We start from the raw sequence: 20,024 nt of genomic DNA, 5'->3' as shown, positions 1-20,024 counted from the left end.
AAATCAAGCCTTGTTTCTCACATGTGCACGAGCACAAACACGGTTCATGTAGTCCAGTTACAAACCCGCACACACAGGCATACACAGATACAGACAGTTTTGGGATTGCATATGTTCTGCAGGCTTTATAAGACAAACTAATGCGTTCCTGGTTTAATTTATCCGTCCCGATTCCCCTTTGACACTAAAATTCATTGTTGCTTGCAGCCCGTGCAATAACAATTGGGACTCTGCTACGGCTGTAATCGACAAATTCATGTGCAACACACACATACATCCCATTATAATGTGCACGGAGCAGATCTATAGTCCAGCTGGGACTCTGAGGATCCAATCATGTACAGTGACTGGCACAATGTCTGTCCTGTCTGCGCCACACAGCAATATCCTTGAGGTGTGCATGTTATCAGTGAGAGAGGACGCCTGACACAGTGCTTTCCCCCACCTTAATGAAATATGCTGACGCTTTGATTACACTCAAGTTGGTTAGTGTGTCACTGGGTACTGCGGGCAGACGCAAACAGTAAGGGGTGTGTGCATCAGAGAAGTGGAGAGAGGGAGGGGTGTTCATACATAATGCAGATACATACAGGCATAGTCATACGTGCCACTGAGCAGGTCCCCTTGCTATGAATTAATCTTTTGATTGGGTCCAGGAGTGATCAAATATTGATGGGAGGTAATATGGGATGAGAATGAGAAAGATTTAGCCCCCCCGCATCCTTGGGCAGGAACATGTGTGGCGGTAGAACGCGTCTGCACGAACGTGGTGCCAGGCGCTCAGTCTCAGGGACGAGGTGACTTTGAACTATGCGCACACACACGCACAGTCGCACTTAGAGCCCACACACACATTCACATTCTTTCAATATCACAAAGGAGAAAAAAAAAAGCGGTATTCAGTAAGCGAGCCTCGCAGCAGCGTTTTAACACACTTGACTACCTCCTCGGCTAGTGTTGTCCTGTATCATCATTAGTCTCATCCACAGCCCCTGAGCTCCCACTCTGACCTCCCGCTGTGAAGATGACCTTAATGAGAAATCATTTGAATCTAGTTTGTTGGCTCAGTGCCACTCAAACACAAGCTCGAAGATACCTAACGTTGCAGGAAGCAAATCCAAAGAAACATAATGTGAACGTATATTTCAATCTAATTAAATCCATCACACAGTGAGACAGGCAGGGAGACTGTTGAATGCATGGTTTTTTAAACACAGAGCAGCAGACAGGCAGGCTGCCACGGGGTCAAACACAGAGATAAGAAATCAAACATTTTGACAGTCCGCCTGCTGTGCTGTGACACGTTAACTAAGCTGCTACTTGTCTGCTTGCTTCACTTGCTGTATGCTCACATCTCTCACACATAGACAGACACACTCTGCCAAGGTGGAAACGCCCCCCTTCTAATTTCTGCTCATTTTGCTTAACACACGCCGCACAGCCGAAAAACCTTCCCTGCAGGGACACTTAGTGAGGAAATTACACTGCAAAATGCACTCGCTCACATGCTGCAGACACATACGGTACATACTGCAGTGCCACGCTACATCTCACAAACACACACACCCCCCAAAATTGGACTTCTTTTTCACACACTATCCCCTGTCATACATTCATGCACACACTGTCCCACTTACCGCGGAGGTAGTGGTAGAACCCCGTCACCAGGTTGAGCGATGTGTTCTTTTTCGGGGAGCCTTCGCCCCCTGCTCGTCGTGCCATCTTGTACCCCAGACTACGCCTCGATTCCTGCCTGTTTTCATGGGGACGTTGAGAGGACATTCACGGCAAACCTCCGGGAGACGCTACACACGTGCCCTTGCTCCTGCCCTTGCTGCCTCTCCTCCCTTCTTCTGTTTTTTTTTGGGAGGTGTCTTTAAAAAGCTCCCTGGAGGACTGGACCTCCTGAGATGACAGCGGTGGAACTGTTGCTCTGAGGTGAAGCAGGGAGGAAGGTTACCACTCCTGTTCTCCCCTCGTCTTTTTAGGTCTCGCTGTCCTGTCCTGCAGCAGCAGCGGGCTGCAGACTCAGTCAGACTCAGTGGTTTTCCTGCCTGTTAAGCAGCTTGGGGAGTGTGATGTAAAGAATGTTTGTGTGTGTGTGTGTGTGAGTGAGAGCAGTGCAGCGTCGGCTCGCCTCAGCATCAATCTGTCTTGCTTAGTCCCTCTCTTTCCCTCTCTCACACACTCTCTACCTCGGTCCTTCCCTCCCACGTTCTCTCTCTCACTCTTAATTTCTCACTGTAGGCTGCGGGAACAGTCTACTTCCCTCCATCAGCCAGCCAATCAGAGTGCGTGGGAATGAATGATGTCACAGCAGCCCCATCCTGATGTGGAGAGGGAGAACTGAGTGGTGGTGGGAGGGTTGAAGGGGGACCGTTTAGCAGGTTAGCAAGGGAGGAAGAGGGAGTGCTACTCCGAAAGCATCACACACACACACACACACACACACACACACACACACACACACACACACACCACATGCTCGAATACGGCATCAGGACAGACGTGCAGGAATTCCCTATGTGTTGCAGACACTCTAATACCCCTCCTCTGTCTCTCTCATCTAAGCACATACCATGCAGTGCTCTTGGGCTTGCAGCTTTCTTCTCTACAGAGCCTGCAGGGGTGCAGACTATCACTGGCAGTCATCCTGTCTGATCTGCTACTGTACTCCCTTCAAAAGGTATCCGCTTTCATCTCAGCCACAGTCACATACAGTACATCGGTCTGTTTGTTTTCTCCGGGGGAGCGAGCGCTGAATAGAAGAGAATATAATAGAGGTGAGTACAATATCTGAGGTTATGTTTCAGGAAGATCAGAGTTTAAAGTGTGTGTGGACAATGTAGGAAAGTCCAGAGTGAATGAAACAATGTTAAGTGGGAATTAACCTTCATTAACTCTAATTGTGTGATCTGTATTGAAGTGGAAATTGTGCTCCCGCTTTCAAAGCTTAAGCTTCAAACCAGGCGAAAACAAACATTGCACACAATGGCAGTATTGTCCGTCCAACTACGAGGAATTCAACATTTAAAGAGACACTCACCAACAGCAAAGGCTACTACAGCTGATACTAGGAACTGGATCAGAAGCAAAACCGTGATATGGCGCCAAAATTACCCCAACCCCCTCCTCTGCTGCGGTAAAATTACAGCAGTTATGTTGCAGTACGTTGACCTCGTCTCCGTTTCACAGTCTGATTTAAATCTGACCTATGCTCTCTCATATCTAGTCTGTTTTTTCCCCTCATAATTTGTCCCCCATATTCCCTACCACACACACTCACACACACACAAGAGCTCTGGCAGTATTAAAAGCACAGTGCTCCTCTTTGAAACCACATTCAGAGACTTTCCAGGAAAAGCAATATTCATGCAGAATAGCCGGGTGAGGCTTATATCAGCCTTAAAGATGAAAGGACCATTCATCACTTGTGTGATTTTCCCTTTTGTTCTTTGGGTTCCCCCCCATAAGGGATTTTAATTATGAAAGTCATCAATAACCAATGGCAGCTGTCATCCGCTATCTGTCTGCTGATAATCACACCGCTGACACTCCCTCCCTTTAACGGCCCTGAAACTGGCCATCATAGAGATATCATGAGCCTTTTACACGGACCTGTCTGTCAGCGTTGGTTTTACATATATATATATAAATATATATATATTTATAAAGATGACTGTGTATATGCCTGAGTGTGTGCACAGGTATGATAGATAGACTAAGTTAGAGTTCAAAGAGATATTCATGCAGCGCTGTTTTCTGTATTTACATATACATTGCATTTACTTGCGCACTCTGCAGACCATAAAAACATTATTTTACAGCAGAGGAAGAAAGATTCGGCGGGACTGCACACACTCACAGCCCCTACTTGATAATATTACTGCAAGAGAATCCTTTGGCTCGCACTACAGAGGACAGAAATCTATTACTCTTTATGTATCGGTGTTGGTGCGATCCACACATTATCAATGGTGTAAATAATGGAACAGGCTATATTGACTGATGAGCCCAAGCACAGTTTGTTTCTATTAACAGTTTGTCTGCCAAGGTAAAGGTGTTTACATGCCTGATTAATTATTATAAGGGTGCCACACGTCAATTCAGAAGTGTGGAGGAACTGTCCAAGGTGCTGAACACGTCAGCGAGACTCCTTTCAGTGTCGCAATGAATTCTGTTCAATATGTTTAATTTAGTCGGAAGCAACAAATAAAGAAGACCGATTAAAGCCGTGCTGGAAGTCCAAATAGTCAACAAACACAACATTTCTGTTTTTGTCTGTGTGGTTTTGAGGGATTCTTCCAGTTAGCAGCCGAACAGCAGAAAGCTAAACTTCCCTGGAGAGCCTGACTGTTTAGAAAAACAACCCCGGGACAAAATCAAAACAAGATGGTGAGGATTCATGGGACTTATTAGACTTCACCATGGGAGCTGAAAGAGGCGAGCAGGTGCGCGCACACACCCCCACACACACACACACACACACACACAATAAAATGAGTGGAGTGAATGGAGACAGAATCATTTTCACGTCTACTGTATGTGCGAGAATAAACCGACAGACTCCTTTAGGCGGCAGACCTCAAGAGTCTTCAGTCTTTCCAACAGAGGGAGAAAGGAGGAGGAGGAGGAGGTGGAGGGAGGAGAAGGAGGGGGAGGTTTAAACAGACTGAACCTCAGCTGGTCTTGATCCCTAATGGAGCCCCTGGCAGCCCTACAAAACACCAGATCCCTCTCTGAGGTTGTGAAGGGTGGACGTGGGTCAGCGCCCGGCGCTCACACAGGTATGTCTGCGGGGTGCGAGGCTTCCTGAGGAGAGGAGGAACAGCCTCTTTTCAGCCATTAAAGGAAAAACAAACGGCCTCCTGGAGGGGTGGAATAACGCTGCTTCTGCTCACACTATAATCTATTCACCCTAAGGATATTTGGGTTTGCTTTCTGAGCAGCCAAGACTTCTTATTTATCCTTACGGGGAGAGTGTAGAGACACAGCGCCACCTAGTGGATAAGGAAAGCCTTAAGTATGTACAGTAAAGCAGAAGAAGAACTGAACAGAGAGAAGAGGGGACAAGACGGGACAGGAGAAATGAACCAGCTCAGCATAAGCTCAGCTTTTAAACTGCAGCCTCCCTCATGACCCCGCGCTGCACTGTAGCATCTCTGATCTCTCTTAATCTATTAATGACTCCACAACTCACCAGCCGTGATTACGCTCGGGCAGATATAACAGGCACTCCACACACACTGTACAAGGTTACACACTCTGGTGTCATGTATTAATTTAGTAATGCATTCATTCAATTATATCATCCTAATATTATTCAAGCTGGTGGACATTTATATTCAAAGAACAGCACCGTACCAGTTGCTCTAGTGAGTCACACTGGCCGTGTTGATACCGTGCTCCTGTACAGTAGCCTTTTAGATTTCTGTAACCGTAATGCATTTTCTTCTGCAGCGTTAATGGAACATGCCTGTTAAAAATATCATACACTAAAAGGGCGGCTTTGTTGTGTCCTAGAGAGGCGCCCTGTAATTGCTGCACGTTCACAAGCACACACACACATACGTAGGTAATCCACCGCACAACACACAAAGTGATTTAACAGGTTTTGGTGGCTTTCCTGCCCCTCTTCTCCTCCCAAAAGCTTCTTTATCCACTTCCCGGTTCCAGCTCTCCTCTTTCACCCCAACAATTCCTAATTTATAAAAACCCTTCTCTGCACTTCCGCCGGAGTACTTTAGCCCCAAAGCTCAATAACACCCTCTATCACACCCCTCAGCACAGCCACTCAACCCTCACGTGCCCATTCACCCTCTCTGTTCACCATCCCACCTCATTTACAGCACATTTTTACCAGCCCCAACATAAGTGCTGAGACGGAAGTCCAAATGCCAGCCCATTAGCATAGCTAATTACATTTCAGTAATAATGACACCACATTAAAGAGAGTAAGAAGGGGGGAACAAGTCAAAGTGATTATCAAAACAACCCCTTTCCTCTTTCAAGCACCATCACTCCCTTTTCAGGACCAGATGTGCACAGAAGGCACTTTGTTGTTAACAAAAATGTCCAAATATCACAGTGTTCATTAAAGCCAGGCCAGTGATACAGTCATTTCAGCTACTTCAGCACCTGCAGGACTGGCACACACACACACACACACACACACGCACACACAAGAAAAGCAATGAAGCTCATGAGTGTGCCGATGAAATTGAGAAAAATGACTGAATGATTTTTATAATGTAGGAAGAAACTGACATACGTTTTACAGTTAAAATTGCATAACTTAAAGATTCAATTGAAGATTTCAGTTTCGTTCTCTTTGGCCGCAACTAATGGCAATAAACAGTAATCACAGAAGTATACTACTGATTTAACCAGACGTCCACGGTTGGCTCCGGTTGTAACTCTTGATTTTCCTCGCTGATGGTCACTTTCCTTTTTAGACTGTTTGCCTTCATCTGAGCGTCGAGTTTGTTTCTTTTTCTTTGGATTTTCACTTATTGTTGAAGTTGTATCTGTAGTCATCGATCTTTTCTTTGTTTGTTCAGCCATAGTAGATTACTGTTTACTCACAACACTTGCAGAGACCAGAAAAGCAGCCGCTTAGCTCCGCCTACCCTCTCTGGCAGACCAACCACTGCTGGCTGATGGAAAACGCGTCACTAACTGGGCGCTGCTTCTGATTTTTTCCGTGCAAGGTGCACCAGACACCCAGTCCATAATAATACTATATACTGCAAATGCAGAGGCTTGCATCAGTGGGCCAAAGGCTCGCATCAGTGGGCCAAAGGCTCAATCACCATTGTGTTACCTCATTCGGCGATAGATAGAGACTTAACAGACATTTATTTACATGAAAATCTTCAAGATTATATCTTTACGAAATAAAACATTACATTCAATAAATAAAAGGTTGAATAAAAATGTAAAAAAATGAAGTAACTTTAATTATTAATTCAATTCATTCCTGACAGGAACACTGTGGATAATCGAATACCACCCTGAGGCTAAATCTGTGTTACATTGAACCTTATTGGATTTGAGCCGCAATCTTCTTCCTACATTTCATGGGCTCTTTTATCAGGTGAATACACTCACCTGAACAAAACCTCATTTTAACACCAAACACAAACACAGCTAACACAAAGCATCTGCTCCACCGGGGGGGCACCAGGGGTCATATCAAAAACGGCACTAAGAGCATTAAAGAGACTCAATTTGGCTTTGAAAAAATGTTTTCAGCTCAATGTTTCTCTGCAGCTCTCTCTATGAATGTTGTGTGTGTGCCTGTGTGTGCGTGTGTGATGCTTTGTGTGTGCCGGAGAGTGCAGGAGTGGGTCAGACAGTCTAAGCTCTTTATCCAGGTTCAGTGGCTCGCCACACATTACAGGGACGAGTAGAGTGAAAGGACCGGCGTCAGCACAGTAAATAAATCACTGTGGCCGGAGCAGGAAATTCAGTTATAAGTCTCATCTCTGCTGTGAAATAAAAACACTGCCTGGAACAGAGCCAGAATAATCTACAAAAACCCCTGTCGCCCACCAACACTTGAGTGAATTTATGCTCATCCAGCGGGGGACGTTTTCTGTCTCACTGAAAGAGAATCTTTTTGCATCATTTCACTCCGTCTACATCCATTTATCCTGTTAGCAAAACCATCCTGTAAAGGTATTCTTCATTTCCTAGACACCACCTGAACGCTCTCGTCTTCTCACCGAACATTCTTGAATTATTAAAAAGCAGGAAAACAGGGTTTGTTATGTCAGGTGGCAGCTTGTGTTTGCGTCTGTAGCGGGAAGCCTCAGAGCGAGAAGGAGCTCAAGGGGACAGATGTCAGCGTGCAACACAACAGGAAACCACATTTCACAGATACAGCACCTCTATATCCATGTTTAACATTGACGGTGCATTGAAACACTACATTAGTTAATGCTATAACAGGTGGGAAAGAGCCGAATTTTTGCATAAATATGTACAGAATGTGTTGGCTTTTTTATACAGGGTTATAAAATGGGCGATAAAAAGGTTCAGGAGTAATTTGAAAGTCAATTCTCTTTCCTGTGAGGCCTTAATAGGGAATATTCACAATCCCATTTGGTGCTCTAAACTGAATAAAATAAAAAAAGGGAATTTTCTTCTCTTCTAACTCGTGAAACCGTCACATTATCTGTCCGACTGACCCTTTAGAGGTCAGGCCGTCACAATCTGACCTCTATTTAAAAACCTTCAAGTGCTAAATGGACCGCCAGAGGCCGAATTTTCCTCACTTCCCAATCACATTGTGCCAGGTGAAAAAGAGGGACAGAGGTGTCTGTGGGTGAAAGATAAGAGCACACATAAGACTCAAAAGTATAACAGACCGAGGCTGAATGTGTCTGCGGGTCACAAGCTCTGGTGTCATGATTTTATCTGTGAGGACATTGTTGTGTACGTCCATCAAAATAATCTGATGCCTCAATCTGACGGAGGGAATCGGAGATGTTGTAGAAATGCTGAAGGGACTGTGTCATGGGAACGGTTCGCCCTGAAGTTGTTGCTGCACATTAAATGTAAGGGCTAAGGCAGACTAGTCAACAGTAGGGCGGTCATGAATACCTTTTTTAGGGCGTTGAAACTTCGGCAGCAATAATTTGATTGTATTCGATTGTATTCGAAGCTTCACTATGATGACGAGGGGGGGTTGGCGGATATCTCGATTTTTGATTGTCGAAAACATGCGCTCCAAAGGGGTTTAAGTGGCAGGGATGCCAGTTGCCTGCTGCTGCTACATTGTTTGCATGTCGACAAACAAAGGGGAATAAATGGATGACAGAATCAAAACATGAACAGTGCATGGACATTGATTTATTTTCATCCCAGAACACGCACCTGAAACACACCTCTGTGGCTTATTTAGATATACTGGTTTGTTTAAAAGTCACTACAATAATTAATGTTGGGTTATTATTTCAGTAAGCTCATTCTTATTCACTGGTCTAATTTTCTTATTTTGGAGGGCTTAAAGGAGAAAAAACATTGAAAACTGATTTTTGCCGTCGGTTACCATGGCAACGATTGAAGCTTCGAAGCATTCCAGCCCTAGTCAACTGTTTATTTTTCAGCAAGATCCTGTAAATACTCCTCTCAGTAGAGAGTCTTTGTACTGTTAGTTTCATTATAGGCTGTTATAGTTACATAACATTGTAGAAGAAATCTTCATTGTGAAGAACAGCTAAATAAACAGGACATGAAACAAGAAACACTTATCAGAAATGCCAAAAGAAGGCGTCATGTGTTCTTCTGGTTCTTCTCATAGACTGTATAAAAAGATGGACGACATGACAGCTCCCTAAAAGTGAAGCCAAAACCTCTCTATCGCCCCCTGCTGACTGGCAGCAGTATAGGTCATAAAGCCCGCCTCCTCCATGTTAACAGATGGGACATGAGTCAAACTATAAAATCAAAATACACGTCAAATACATGTTTCTCAAACATGGTTTCTGTCATTATAGTTAGTTCTTATCATGCTGATTTACATCCAAGTGTTCATTTTTCTGACAAGTTTAGTTTTAATTAGTTATTTGATGCTGTAAAAAGGATGATTGACAGCTCTGTTGACAAATACGGCTCCTGCAGCCGATCTGTTCTGGATTAGCAGAGTAGAGGAGGAACGGTGAGAGGGGACGTAACTAAAACAATCACTACAGTCATTGAAATTTACATATCTCTGACGTAAAAAGGGACGTGCGGAATCCTTGCTGGGTTTTTTTTTCGGTAAGTCAAGCGTGTGTTTTGGTTAGCGGAAGTGGCTATGGCGGCTCCACCCAGCGATCTCTACTGCACAGCTCTGGCTCCAAAATGACGTCACCTTTGCAAAATGGTAGCGGCCATCACAGGTTCTATTTTGGCATTAATTTTGTACAATGAGAGCAGATGGAGACGCTTCGTCCATCTATATAAACAGTCACTGTTTCTTCTTCATAGTGTTTCTTCCCAACGTCAGGATGCTAATGTTTGATATTTTGCTTTAATGAGCTAACAGTGGACTTCCTATTGACCTTCATGAAGGTGTGATCTATGAAAGAGAGTTTAGAGTAGATGAAGCCGGGCCCAGCCTCCAGATTGAATGGGTGGGGGCCCCAGTGACCTAATCTTGTGATATGTCACTCAAACCCTCTCTGACTGTCAGGTCAAAGGAGATTATAATCTGCTCTGCAATAGAAGCTGTCACTGAGAAACCAGCGTGGACTGAACACAAATACCTCTTAGTATTCAGACAGACACACACACACACACACACACATGCATCATTTTATCAGACATAATGTTCAGTTACAGGAGCAGAAGCTGCACCAGACAAGGCCAATAAGCCCACAGGGCGAAAAAACCCTGTGCTGCCCGTCATGCGGCTGCTTCTAAGGCAACGACTCATAAACACAATCTGGAAAGACGAGGAGCAGGAGCAGCAGAATAAATCACAACTCGTGCTGCAGCTCTGTCCCACACTGGACCCACTGCCACAGATCTGAGTCTACAACAGAGTAATGGCTTCATCTGCTGGCCTTGAAGACCGGTTCTGGCTCTGCTAAACCACTCAGCTAAACTGCTGACTCCCAAGTGGTAAAACTGGGGTAAAAAAAGATGCATCACAGCTATTTTTAACACCAAGTGTTTGTTTCTGTGTCTGACTGCGAGTGTGGGCACAGAGTGTGTGTGAAGCAGCGGTATCCGGAGCCGCAGACGATAAATGGTGGTGTCAGAACTAAACAGGAGGCTGGCATGGCTCAAGGTGACCGTCTGCTCGGGCCTTCCTTGGCTGCGGCCGAACCATAATGTCGCCCCTGGCAACAGGATGTCACCCTGGCCCCGTGCCAACATGAGGATCTGTGCCAGTCCCGCTCGCAATCAGGAGCTTAAAAACCGGTGTGTGTGCGCGCTCGCTCTCCCCCCCCCTGCTTGTCCAGTCTCATTTTCTTGCTTTTCCCGCTGCCTCTCTCGTCGCTTTTTTCATCCATCCAAAACTCTCAGTGTGGCGCTCATGTCTTCCAGATGGGCTGACCTCTGATTGCTGCCCTCGCCCTTTACCCTCTTGCTCGCCCTTCCTCCTGTTCATCATCCTCATACACCAAATTAACATTAGAAGGCGCTTGTAAAAATTGGACCACACTGCAGAATTTCTTCCCCGTGCTGCACGAGAGACTCAGTCGGCAGAAATCTCCTTCTAAATTATCTGATAACAAGCATAACGCCGGGACAGGATTACACTCATATAGAGAGCTCAAGCAGGTGCTCTCAATGCAATGAGACTCTGCAAACCTGTCCGCTTGATAGGCTAGCAGACGGTAAAACCCAAAAGGCGTAGGAGGGAAAGTACGCCTCTGCCGCCCACGACGGTGAAAACAGGTGAGAAATTGAAACAGGAAAAACAGTGCATCGCTTTTCTCATTAACGAGAGACAACAAACGGGCAAATTCCACAGCATATGGAGGAGTTCAGGCTGGGAGGTGTTCAAAGCGGCCTCGCCGTTCTCTGCCATATGGTGTCACTAATTGCTGTTTTTTCACTGCGACAGAGAGGTACACCAAAAGAGATGGTTGAAAGGAGATCAACACAGACCCAAAACTGGGGCAAAAGTTTTGATTGTTTTGATGTCGCATTGAGCGGTTTCTAACAGCGCCCAAATTGAGCCTAAAGGGAGTATAGTTCATTTCATGGTATCTGGCGATTTGTGGAACGTGGCTAATTTGGGAACATTGTTCTCTCTTGAGAGGAGGAATAAAATATGGTAATCGAATCAGGCTGTAAAAGACAAACAAATGCTGTTAGATTACCTATATTTAACTCTCAAGGGGAGGGGAATTTGATTTCAATCAAGCTTTCCCCAAAACATGTGAGCACAGCACATCCATATAACTAATCTCTGAACATTAAGACACCATAACTGCAACCCTGAGAAATGAAAAGGCAGCCACCCTGAACACTGATTACATTGAGAGCCGTCATACGGGACATGGCTCGTGCCTACCAATAGAAAGACGAGGAACACGTGCTTATGTTACACGATGTTTAATGTTCAGAGGCTAATGAACACATAAGTGCTCTTCTTTGATTCTTACACAACATCTTGATGATATCATCACAGGTTCGGCCCTCGTCTCCCGGGAGATGAACGACGATCAGAAGACATCAGATGAAATGTCACGTCAAGTATGAGGCAGCGTCCCCCGCTGTAAATAAGCTAATGTGATCACGGCCTCAGAGGAGAGCATATAGAGATAGCATTAAGAGTGAGACATTAATATTTATGTAGCTAAATCCATAACAAACTGAGATACAGTATATATTTAAACCAAGGCTACAGGCGGAATACATCCATGTAATTCAATAGGCACATACATTGTCTGTGTGTCCCTGCGGTGAGGGCGCATGTGTCTATGTGAAGGCGGTGTTGTTCCCACAAACCCTTCAGACCATCCATCTGTGAGTGCAGCGGCAACAAGACCGGCGTTATCTGCTTACATGCCTCAAGACAATAAAGCAACTGTTGATAAAAGGACTGTTTGGTGTAATAAGATAAAGGTTTTGGGACACGCCCCCAACATCCAGTCAGAGGAGTATTTTTGGAACGAGCCAAATTTGGGACAAAACTGCATTATTTACAGCTCGTCTTTTACTGCCTACAAGCAGTAGGCTCCCTTATGACTGTTTATATTCTAAAGGGATAAACTAAAAAATGTTAAATGCTATTTTTGTGCAAAATCAAATATGCACAGGGATTTGCATCGTATCATCCTACATACATAATAGAAGCATTTCACACCACTGCATTATGGTAAACTCTCTCATTCTCACGGATTACATATTAATGCATCAATTTGTCCTCGCAATGCAGAGACAGCTTAAGAAAGGGGGGGGCTTCTAAAATTAGATCAATGGGAGCGCAATTGGGATTCAAAGTGTGCACCCACACCTGCACACACAAGTGATGCAGAGGAGCCACGTGGCTGCTGATGCTGTTCTCAGCTTTCACAGAAACTGCCACCTCAGAAGCCACGCGGGGAGCTGCCATATTGGATCTCAGCTCTGGTGTCACCTGACTTTGCTGCTACTTTGCGAGTGTCATCGATCTGATGCTATCCTTCAAATAGGGGAGATGCATATGTGACATTGCCACACAGTGTGCGCTCAGGGGAGGCAAGAGCAAGAACGATATGCCCGCGTTATTCGACTAGTAGGGAGGGGAAAAGGCTGATTAGAGTCTGATATTAAAATGCGAGAAAGATGAGAGAAAAGATGAGATAGGAGAAGAAAGGTGCCAGAGTTTTAAAGAATAAACATCATGGCTTTAATTCATTGGCAGAATTACAGCCACAGCAAGTTACTGTACGTATGCTGAGAATATGACTGTCCACAATAAGACAGTTCTGCTACTACAGCAGAGTTAAGAGGGAGGAATAGACTTCATCCTGTCAGCTTCTCTGGGGGATTAACTGCTATTGTCTGCATCCCTGTCTGTCCACATATAGACACGTCTACGGTCATGCACACTCACATACTGTACTGTATGTATGCACATGCAAGCAGGTTCATTCAGACACACACGCAGGACGCATGTGCACACGTAAACACAGACAGACAATAAATTAATCTCTCACACCGGCTCAGTTAATCTCATTTGCGCTGATTGGCTCGTTCCCAAAAAAAGGGAAAAGGGTGCATTTTTATGGAATTACATACTGCGTAGTTTAATGCAGAGACAAACAGTTGCATGCACCTCCATCTGAAAGAAGAGCAAGAGCTGAAATCTAGGTGGTTATCTTTCCTCTCAGAATGTTTGCTGAGTTCTGCATACTGTGACATGCATATCTCATTCAGTCATGTCCTTCTCATACCACATGTAAATAAGCCAGATGAACTTGAGTTCCATCCATCCACAGATAAGACTTTCAGGGTCATGAGCACCAACGATAAGATGCAAATTTTTACAGTAACAGTAAATGTCTAAGGCTCGTTCTGTTTCTGCTGTGTCATGCCAAGCACTAGGTCACCTCTAATAACGCTGCAAACCGAGGTGGAGCAGTGTGAGTGAGTAAGCACTTTACGCCTACCTTGCAGCTTCTGCATCACATTGGCAATATCCCGAGCAGAGTGTCTGTAGTGCCTGGGTGATGCCATGCCGCTTGTCCTGAGGTCACCGTAGTCACGTCTTAACTCCTGCAGTCACCCTGGCAAGGCTCTCATGCTGGGATCAGTGAATCAGGTTGGGCTGCAGTAGTTTGGAGTTGTCACATTGACTGCAGGCTATGAAGACTGAAGCTTGTCCATGTTGCTGTGTTTTCTCTTTTTAAGTCATCCCTGTTGCAGCAGCAGGCTGCAATCCTCACACTCGATGAAGCTCCTCCTCCTCCTCCTCCCCTGATGATGATGATGTAAGTGCATACTGTATGTGAAGAGTGTATGTGTATGCTCTCATCGACTGAGCCTTTTACTTCTGCAGACAAGACAGCTTCCTGGTCTGCATGCACTGCCACCTGCTGTCCAATCAAAAGGGATGGTTCTTCCTTCCTCACTGAGACACCAGGACCAATAGAGTGCCAGGTATCTTCTCGTGCCAACTGAATCTACTGTAAGAGATGTGTGCGTGTTATTTTTGTGTGGGAGAGAAAGTGTTTGTCAGCGAGAGAGAAAGTGATAAAGAGAGAGCAGAATTAGCTGCAGCAAACGTCACCTATGACAGCCACACATTTCTTACTTGATGTGAATTTAGAAATAGCAGACCTTATATAAAATCCACCTAAAACAACAACGATATTAGAAATATGCCGTTAAGGGATTAGTACTCCAACATTTGCACACATTTGAAAATTAGGTGGCATTTAAAAGTCGAACAGGATGATTGAACCAAAACATGAAAATCTCTGTGGGACGAGAATGGTCTCTTTAGATTATTAGGCTGTAATGCCTCCTGAAATAAAGGACATTACGGAACAAAATGTACTTTTCTTACATGTACTACGAATATTTATTACTCCTTGAAATGTCAAGATGAAATAAAGCCAAAAGGAAAGTTTAGGTGTAGATAAATTGAAGAAACAACAACATAAAAATCAGGTCAGTGATGAATGCTTTGAAACAAGATGGGCTTTATGTCTGTGCATTTGAGGGAATAGTTACATTTAGGTATAATAATTATTATTATATAATAATGATAATTTATAGAAATCAGCACGTTTTCTCATATAGTTGACTATGCTCCAACATTCACTGTTTATTGCACAAATCCAGGATTAACACATGACATCATCATTTCAGTCTACTCTACTGACTGCAGTCATGATGTCATTCTGTTTCACTCTGCCCGGATTATTGTGGGATTAGTTCAAAATTCACAAATCAAAACCTGGAAAACAGATTTTTTTTCTTAAACTGACAACCTCAATAGAGTTTTAACAATCTTGAAGACTTTAGTTTCGTTCTCTGGGGTGCCCCCTAATGGAGACAAACGGTAATTGCGGGAAAGACACTTCCCAATTTAACCCAATACTACTCATTTAACCAGACGTCTATGGCTGGCTCCTGGTTTGCCTTCATCTGAGTGTCGAATTTGTTTCTTTTTCTTTGGATTTTCACTTATTGTTGAAGTTGTATCTGTAGTCATCGATCTTTTCTCTGTTTGTTCAGCCATAGTAGATTACTGTTTACTCGCAACACTTGCAGAGACCAGAAAAGCAGCCGCTTAGCTCCGCCTACCCTCTCTGGCAGACCAACCACTGCTGGGTGATGGAAAACGCGTCACTAACTGCTTGTGATTTTTTCCGAAAGTCGCCACAGACACCCAGTCTGTAATAATACTGTATACTGCAAACGCAAAGGCTTTCATCAGTGGGCCGTAGGCTCAATCACCATTGTGTTACCTCATTTGACGATAAATAGTGACTTAACAGGCATTTATTTACATGAAAATCTTTAAAAAAAACCTTTAAAGCTCCTGTGAGGAACTTTCAGTTAGTGTTGATTTTGGCGCCCCCTGTGGCCAAAGCAGCACCTCTTATCTCTCTGCTGATTTTGTCCTGTACATGCTTAAGTGGTGTTTAACAAAACATCTCATCGTCATATGCATCACTCACTTTAAGCGTGCAGTTAATCGCTTCGTCTGACACCTACCCCCTACCAGCAGTTTCAGGCATTAAGAAAACGTATATAGAAATAATCAATCTTGTCGCTGATGGTCTTTTTAGCTTTTGTAGCTCATATAGAGTCATCAGAATTAATTTCAGTCTGTTTCATAACCAGCGAATAACTCCTCACAGGAGCTTTAAGGAACAAAATGTACTTTTTATATGTACTTAGAATATCTTTGACTGCTAAGAAATAATGGTAAAGGAAAGTTTAGGTATAGACAAACTGGAAATAAACAAAAACAATCATGTCAGTTACGAATGCTTTGAAACAAGCTGGGCTTTATGGTTGTGCCTTTGAGGGAATTAAGATCTCCAATATTCCCGGCTTATTGAGCAAGTCCAGGATAAACATATGACATCATCCTCTCAGTCTACTCTACTGACTGCAATCATGATGTCATTCTGTCTCATTCTGCCCGGATTACAGCGGGATTAGTTCAAATTCACAAATCAAAAAAGAAATGGGGTTTTTTTTGTGAAGAAAAAATAAAAAGATAAGACACAAGCACATGTAGCAGGTGCAAAGACAACCAGTGATAAAAGGAAACAATGCATCAAAATACATCCCTGCCGATGAATAAATAAAACATGTCTCCAAATCTCTACATCCTACATATGTTACTGCACAGCAGATCAATGGCCCTCTTTGAAATGCAGGAGGGAGGTGTGATGAACCACTAGGCCTCTGAGCACTTATCGCGATGTGTAATCCCATTAGACAAGTCCTTTCATCATCATCTCAGGAGAGCTCTTAGAAGAGCAGAAGGGAGAGCTGCGCTGCTCCGGCCACAGCCTCATTCAATAAAGTGAGAGACACAAGAGCGGGCATGAAAAATGTTCTTTGATTACAAACACTCTGCTCTATTTTGGTGCACAAATGACATCGAATAAGTTTGTAGATGTGATGCATGTTGAAGTCAAGCATGTGCAATCTGCCTCAGAGATTGCTTTATGGAATGGCTTTATGTTAATAAGCTTGACATTGGGAGCAGGTGAATGACGGTGATTTTATGGGTGTGAATAGACAGGACAACTGATCACTCCTCCACATTCTGTTTGATAGACAAGATTTCTACATCTCTGCACTGTACAGACTCCTTTGGAAGCCCTGTGTGGTACTGTGAGTCTACAGTTACATAAACATGATGTTCATAGGGGAAAAATACTCATCATACTCATGTTTTGCCATATTATCAATGAGGTTGTGGCCAAAATATGCTGCCTACAGGACTAATATAAATTACATGCCTACCTGACTGTCATAGCAAAGCCAGGGGCAAATCAATTACCTTTGTAGTTTAACCTCAACCCACTCACAAGCCACTAAATCAGCATTCATTCTGTGCATATGAACCAAATCATTTTCTATTTACCTTGTCAGAATCAGCTGTTAGACTTTCCCCCCCGTGTGATACATTGAGGGATTTAGTTGGATTGGCCGCCTCCTCTGCAGCAGGGACGGACTGCTGATTCCTACATTTTTTTTTTTTTTACGCAGCTCGGCTCGGGGTGACCTCTATCGTTCAGAGCCCTGCAGGACCAAACACATTCAGCAGAAGAGAGAGCAGGCACTGCTGCAGCAGAGGGAAGCAGGCAGCAGAGAGACAAAGCACGGGGGTCAATAGGAAATCTTTCTATAGTAACCGAACCCTCCTCCCCCCCCCGCTAAGATCCGTGTTCTTATCTAATCATTGCACAGGCAGAGAGCTGCTGGGACCGAGACCGCCAGTGTGGTAATCTCTTTCATACACCGTCAGCAGTTTTCCAAAATCTCATTAGAAAGTTTGTTGTCAACCTGCATGTCAAAATCAACTAAAGAGAGAAAGACTGTTCAGCAAATGTTTGAGATACTGCAGAACTATCAGTCAAAATAAACCATCTGGTCGAGTACTGAGTCAGATTTGTGCCTCTTTAACAGTGAAAAATCACAGTTTACAATAGTTACAATAGATGCTAAATAAGTTCAATTATGTGGAATCATGAACACCAAGAATATAAGACCTAAACAAGATTTTGATTATGTTTTCAACCTCTTATTGCTTTCCAATTATTGCATGACAAATCGCTGCCTTATGCTATAGCACTTTATACTGCAGTCAGCTGCACAGTGTGTGTGATATTAAAACAGTAGGATGCCTTCTCTGCTAAATAATATGTGGAGGATGATGGAGTTCATGTATGCAATTTAATGTCTCAGTATGTAGAGTGCAGTTAATCAAAAAACAGGGTATTGCACATTAAGCAGAGCAGCTTGAATGTTAAATATGAGCTGTAGGTGCCAAATTATTTCTGTGTTAAATGCAGGTCGATTTTTGAACCTGGATGTTTTTCATAGTAACTGGCGAGTCTGCAAATTTAAAGGACAGGTTGGAAGTGGTTCTGCTCTCTGAGGCATGAGGCTTATTGTGAATTTATCCTGGAGTATTACTCCATCTACTGGTTAGGGAGGGAATAGAGGGAACATGTGGACGGTTTCACTTTTGTCCTAACCAATCCAGCCTCTCTTACATCCAATCATTACTGACAAGAAGGTTTTTATTTATATACAGAAGAAAAACTATAAATACCAAACCATCAATTATCTCTTTTCCATTCTATAATATCCTAGTTTATACATAAATGCTGCCCCAAAATGCAAATCTTAAAAGCTACTGTCAGGGGCATTAATGAGATGTTAATTAATTAAATCTATAAATTAACACTTTATGGTGTGAATGTTTTTAAAACAGGGTAAAAATCTGATTAAAGTCCTTACAGAATGCTCGTTCTGTTATTAAGACATTAAAGATGTAATCTTGAAGATTTCAGTTTTATTCTCTTTGGCGGCACCTAATGGCGATAAACAGTAATTGTGGAAGTAAATTTCCCAATTCAACCAGACGTCCACGGTTGGCTCCGGTTGTAACTCTTGATTTTCCTCGCTGACGGTCGCTTTCCTTTTTAGACTGTTTGCCTTCATCTGAGCGTCGAGTTTGTTTCTTTTTCTTTGGATTTTCACTTATTTTTGAAGTTGTATCTGTAGTCATCCATCTTTTCTTTGTTTGTTCAGCCATAGTAGATTTCTGTTTGACTGGAAAAGCAGCCGCTTAGCTCCGCCTACCCTCTCTGGCAGACCAGCCACTGCTGGGTGATGGAAAACGCGTCACTAAATGGGCGCTGATTGTGATTTTTTCCGTGAATGTCGCCATAGACACCCAATACTATATACTGCAAATGCAAAGGCTTTCATCAGTGGGCCATAGGCTCAATCACCATACCTCATTCAGCTATAGACAGTGACTTAACAGACATTTATTTACATGAAAATCTTCAAGATTATCACTTTAAGCACTGCACACTCTAATTTCCTCTGTCCAATAACTTGACAAAGCCATGGACTTCCACCCTCACTGTGGAGCTGAATGGCCGCATAACACTTCAATGACTCCACAGCAGAACACAATGGCCACACATACTGTTGCACTGAGCGTTATGGGTGTTTGCTGGTTATTTTAGACAGGTTTTACTGCAGGGCCGACAATTAAAGGAAGTTCAAGCTTTGGTGGAGCTATTCTCTCTCTTGCTCTATTCTGTGCAAGTGAGAAGGCTGTGAAGGTTGTAAACTACCTGCTATGAAGATTTTCTGTGAAAATCTAGTAGTTGTTTTAGTGGACAGGAATAAATAGGTTAATTTTATTGATGTTGAGCTTGAAATTTAAGTTTGAAGAAAGTTTAAAGTCTGGGAAGTAAAATCCAAACTCTGATGGGGTTCAGGGACTGGTCTACATTAGATGCATACCAATATGACTACTCGTATCCTTCCTCAGACGTTATTGATGACCTTGCAGATTCGGCTCAGTGTGGATTAAAACA

At 43.6% G+C, this 20,024-nt stretch overlaps 1 protein-coding gene across 1 annotated transcript in view; it reads right to left on the bottom strand.

Moving 5' to 3' along the window:
• The window catches only part of syne1a (spectrin repeat containing, nuclear envelope 1a), a 146,359-nt gene extending 132,104 nt beyond the window's left edge, over positions 1–14,255 (bottom strand). The window contains exon 1 of the mRNA XM_069656525.1: positions 14,100–14,255. Within this exon, the coding sequence (XP_069512626.1) occupies positions 14,100–14,166 (67 nt within the window). The 5' untranslated portion in view covers positions 14,167–14,255. The remainder of the gene's footprint in view (positions 1–14,099) is intronic.
• Positions 14,256–20,024: the final 5,769 nt, after the last annotated feature.

This window comes from Semicossyphus pulcher, unplaced genomic scaffold (assembly GCF_022749685.1).
Source record: "Semicossyphus pulcher isolate SPU_LCO1_2020_fin unplaced genomic scaffold, fSemPul1.0.p SCAF_11, whole genome shotgun sequence".
NCBI lineage: Eukaryota > Metazoa > Chordata > Actinopteri > Labriformes > Labridae > Semicossyphus > Semicossyphus pulcher.
Note: the sequence above shows the minus strand (reverse complement) of the source record. Positions and strands in the feature narration are given on the sequence as shown.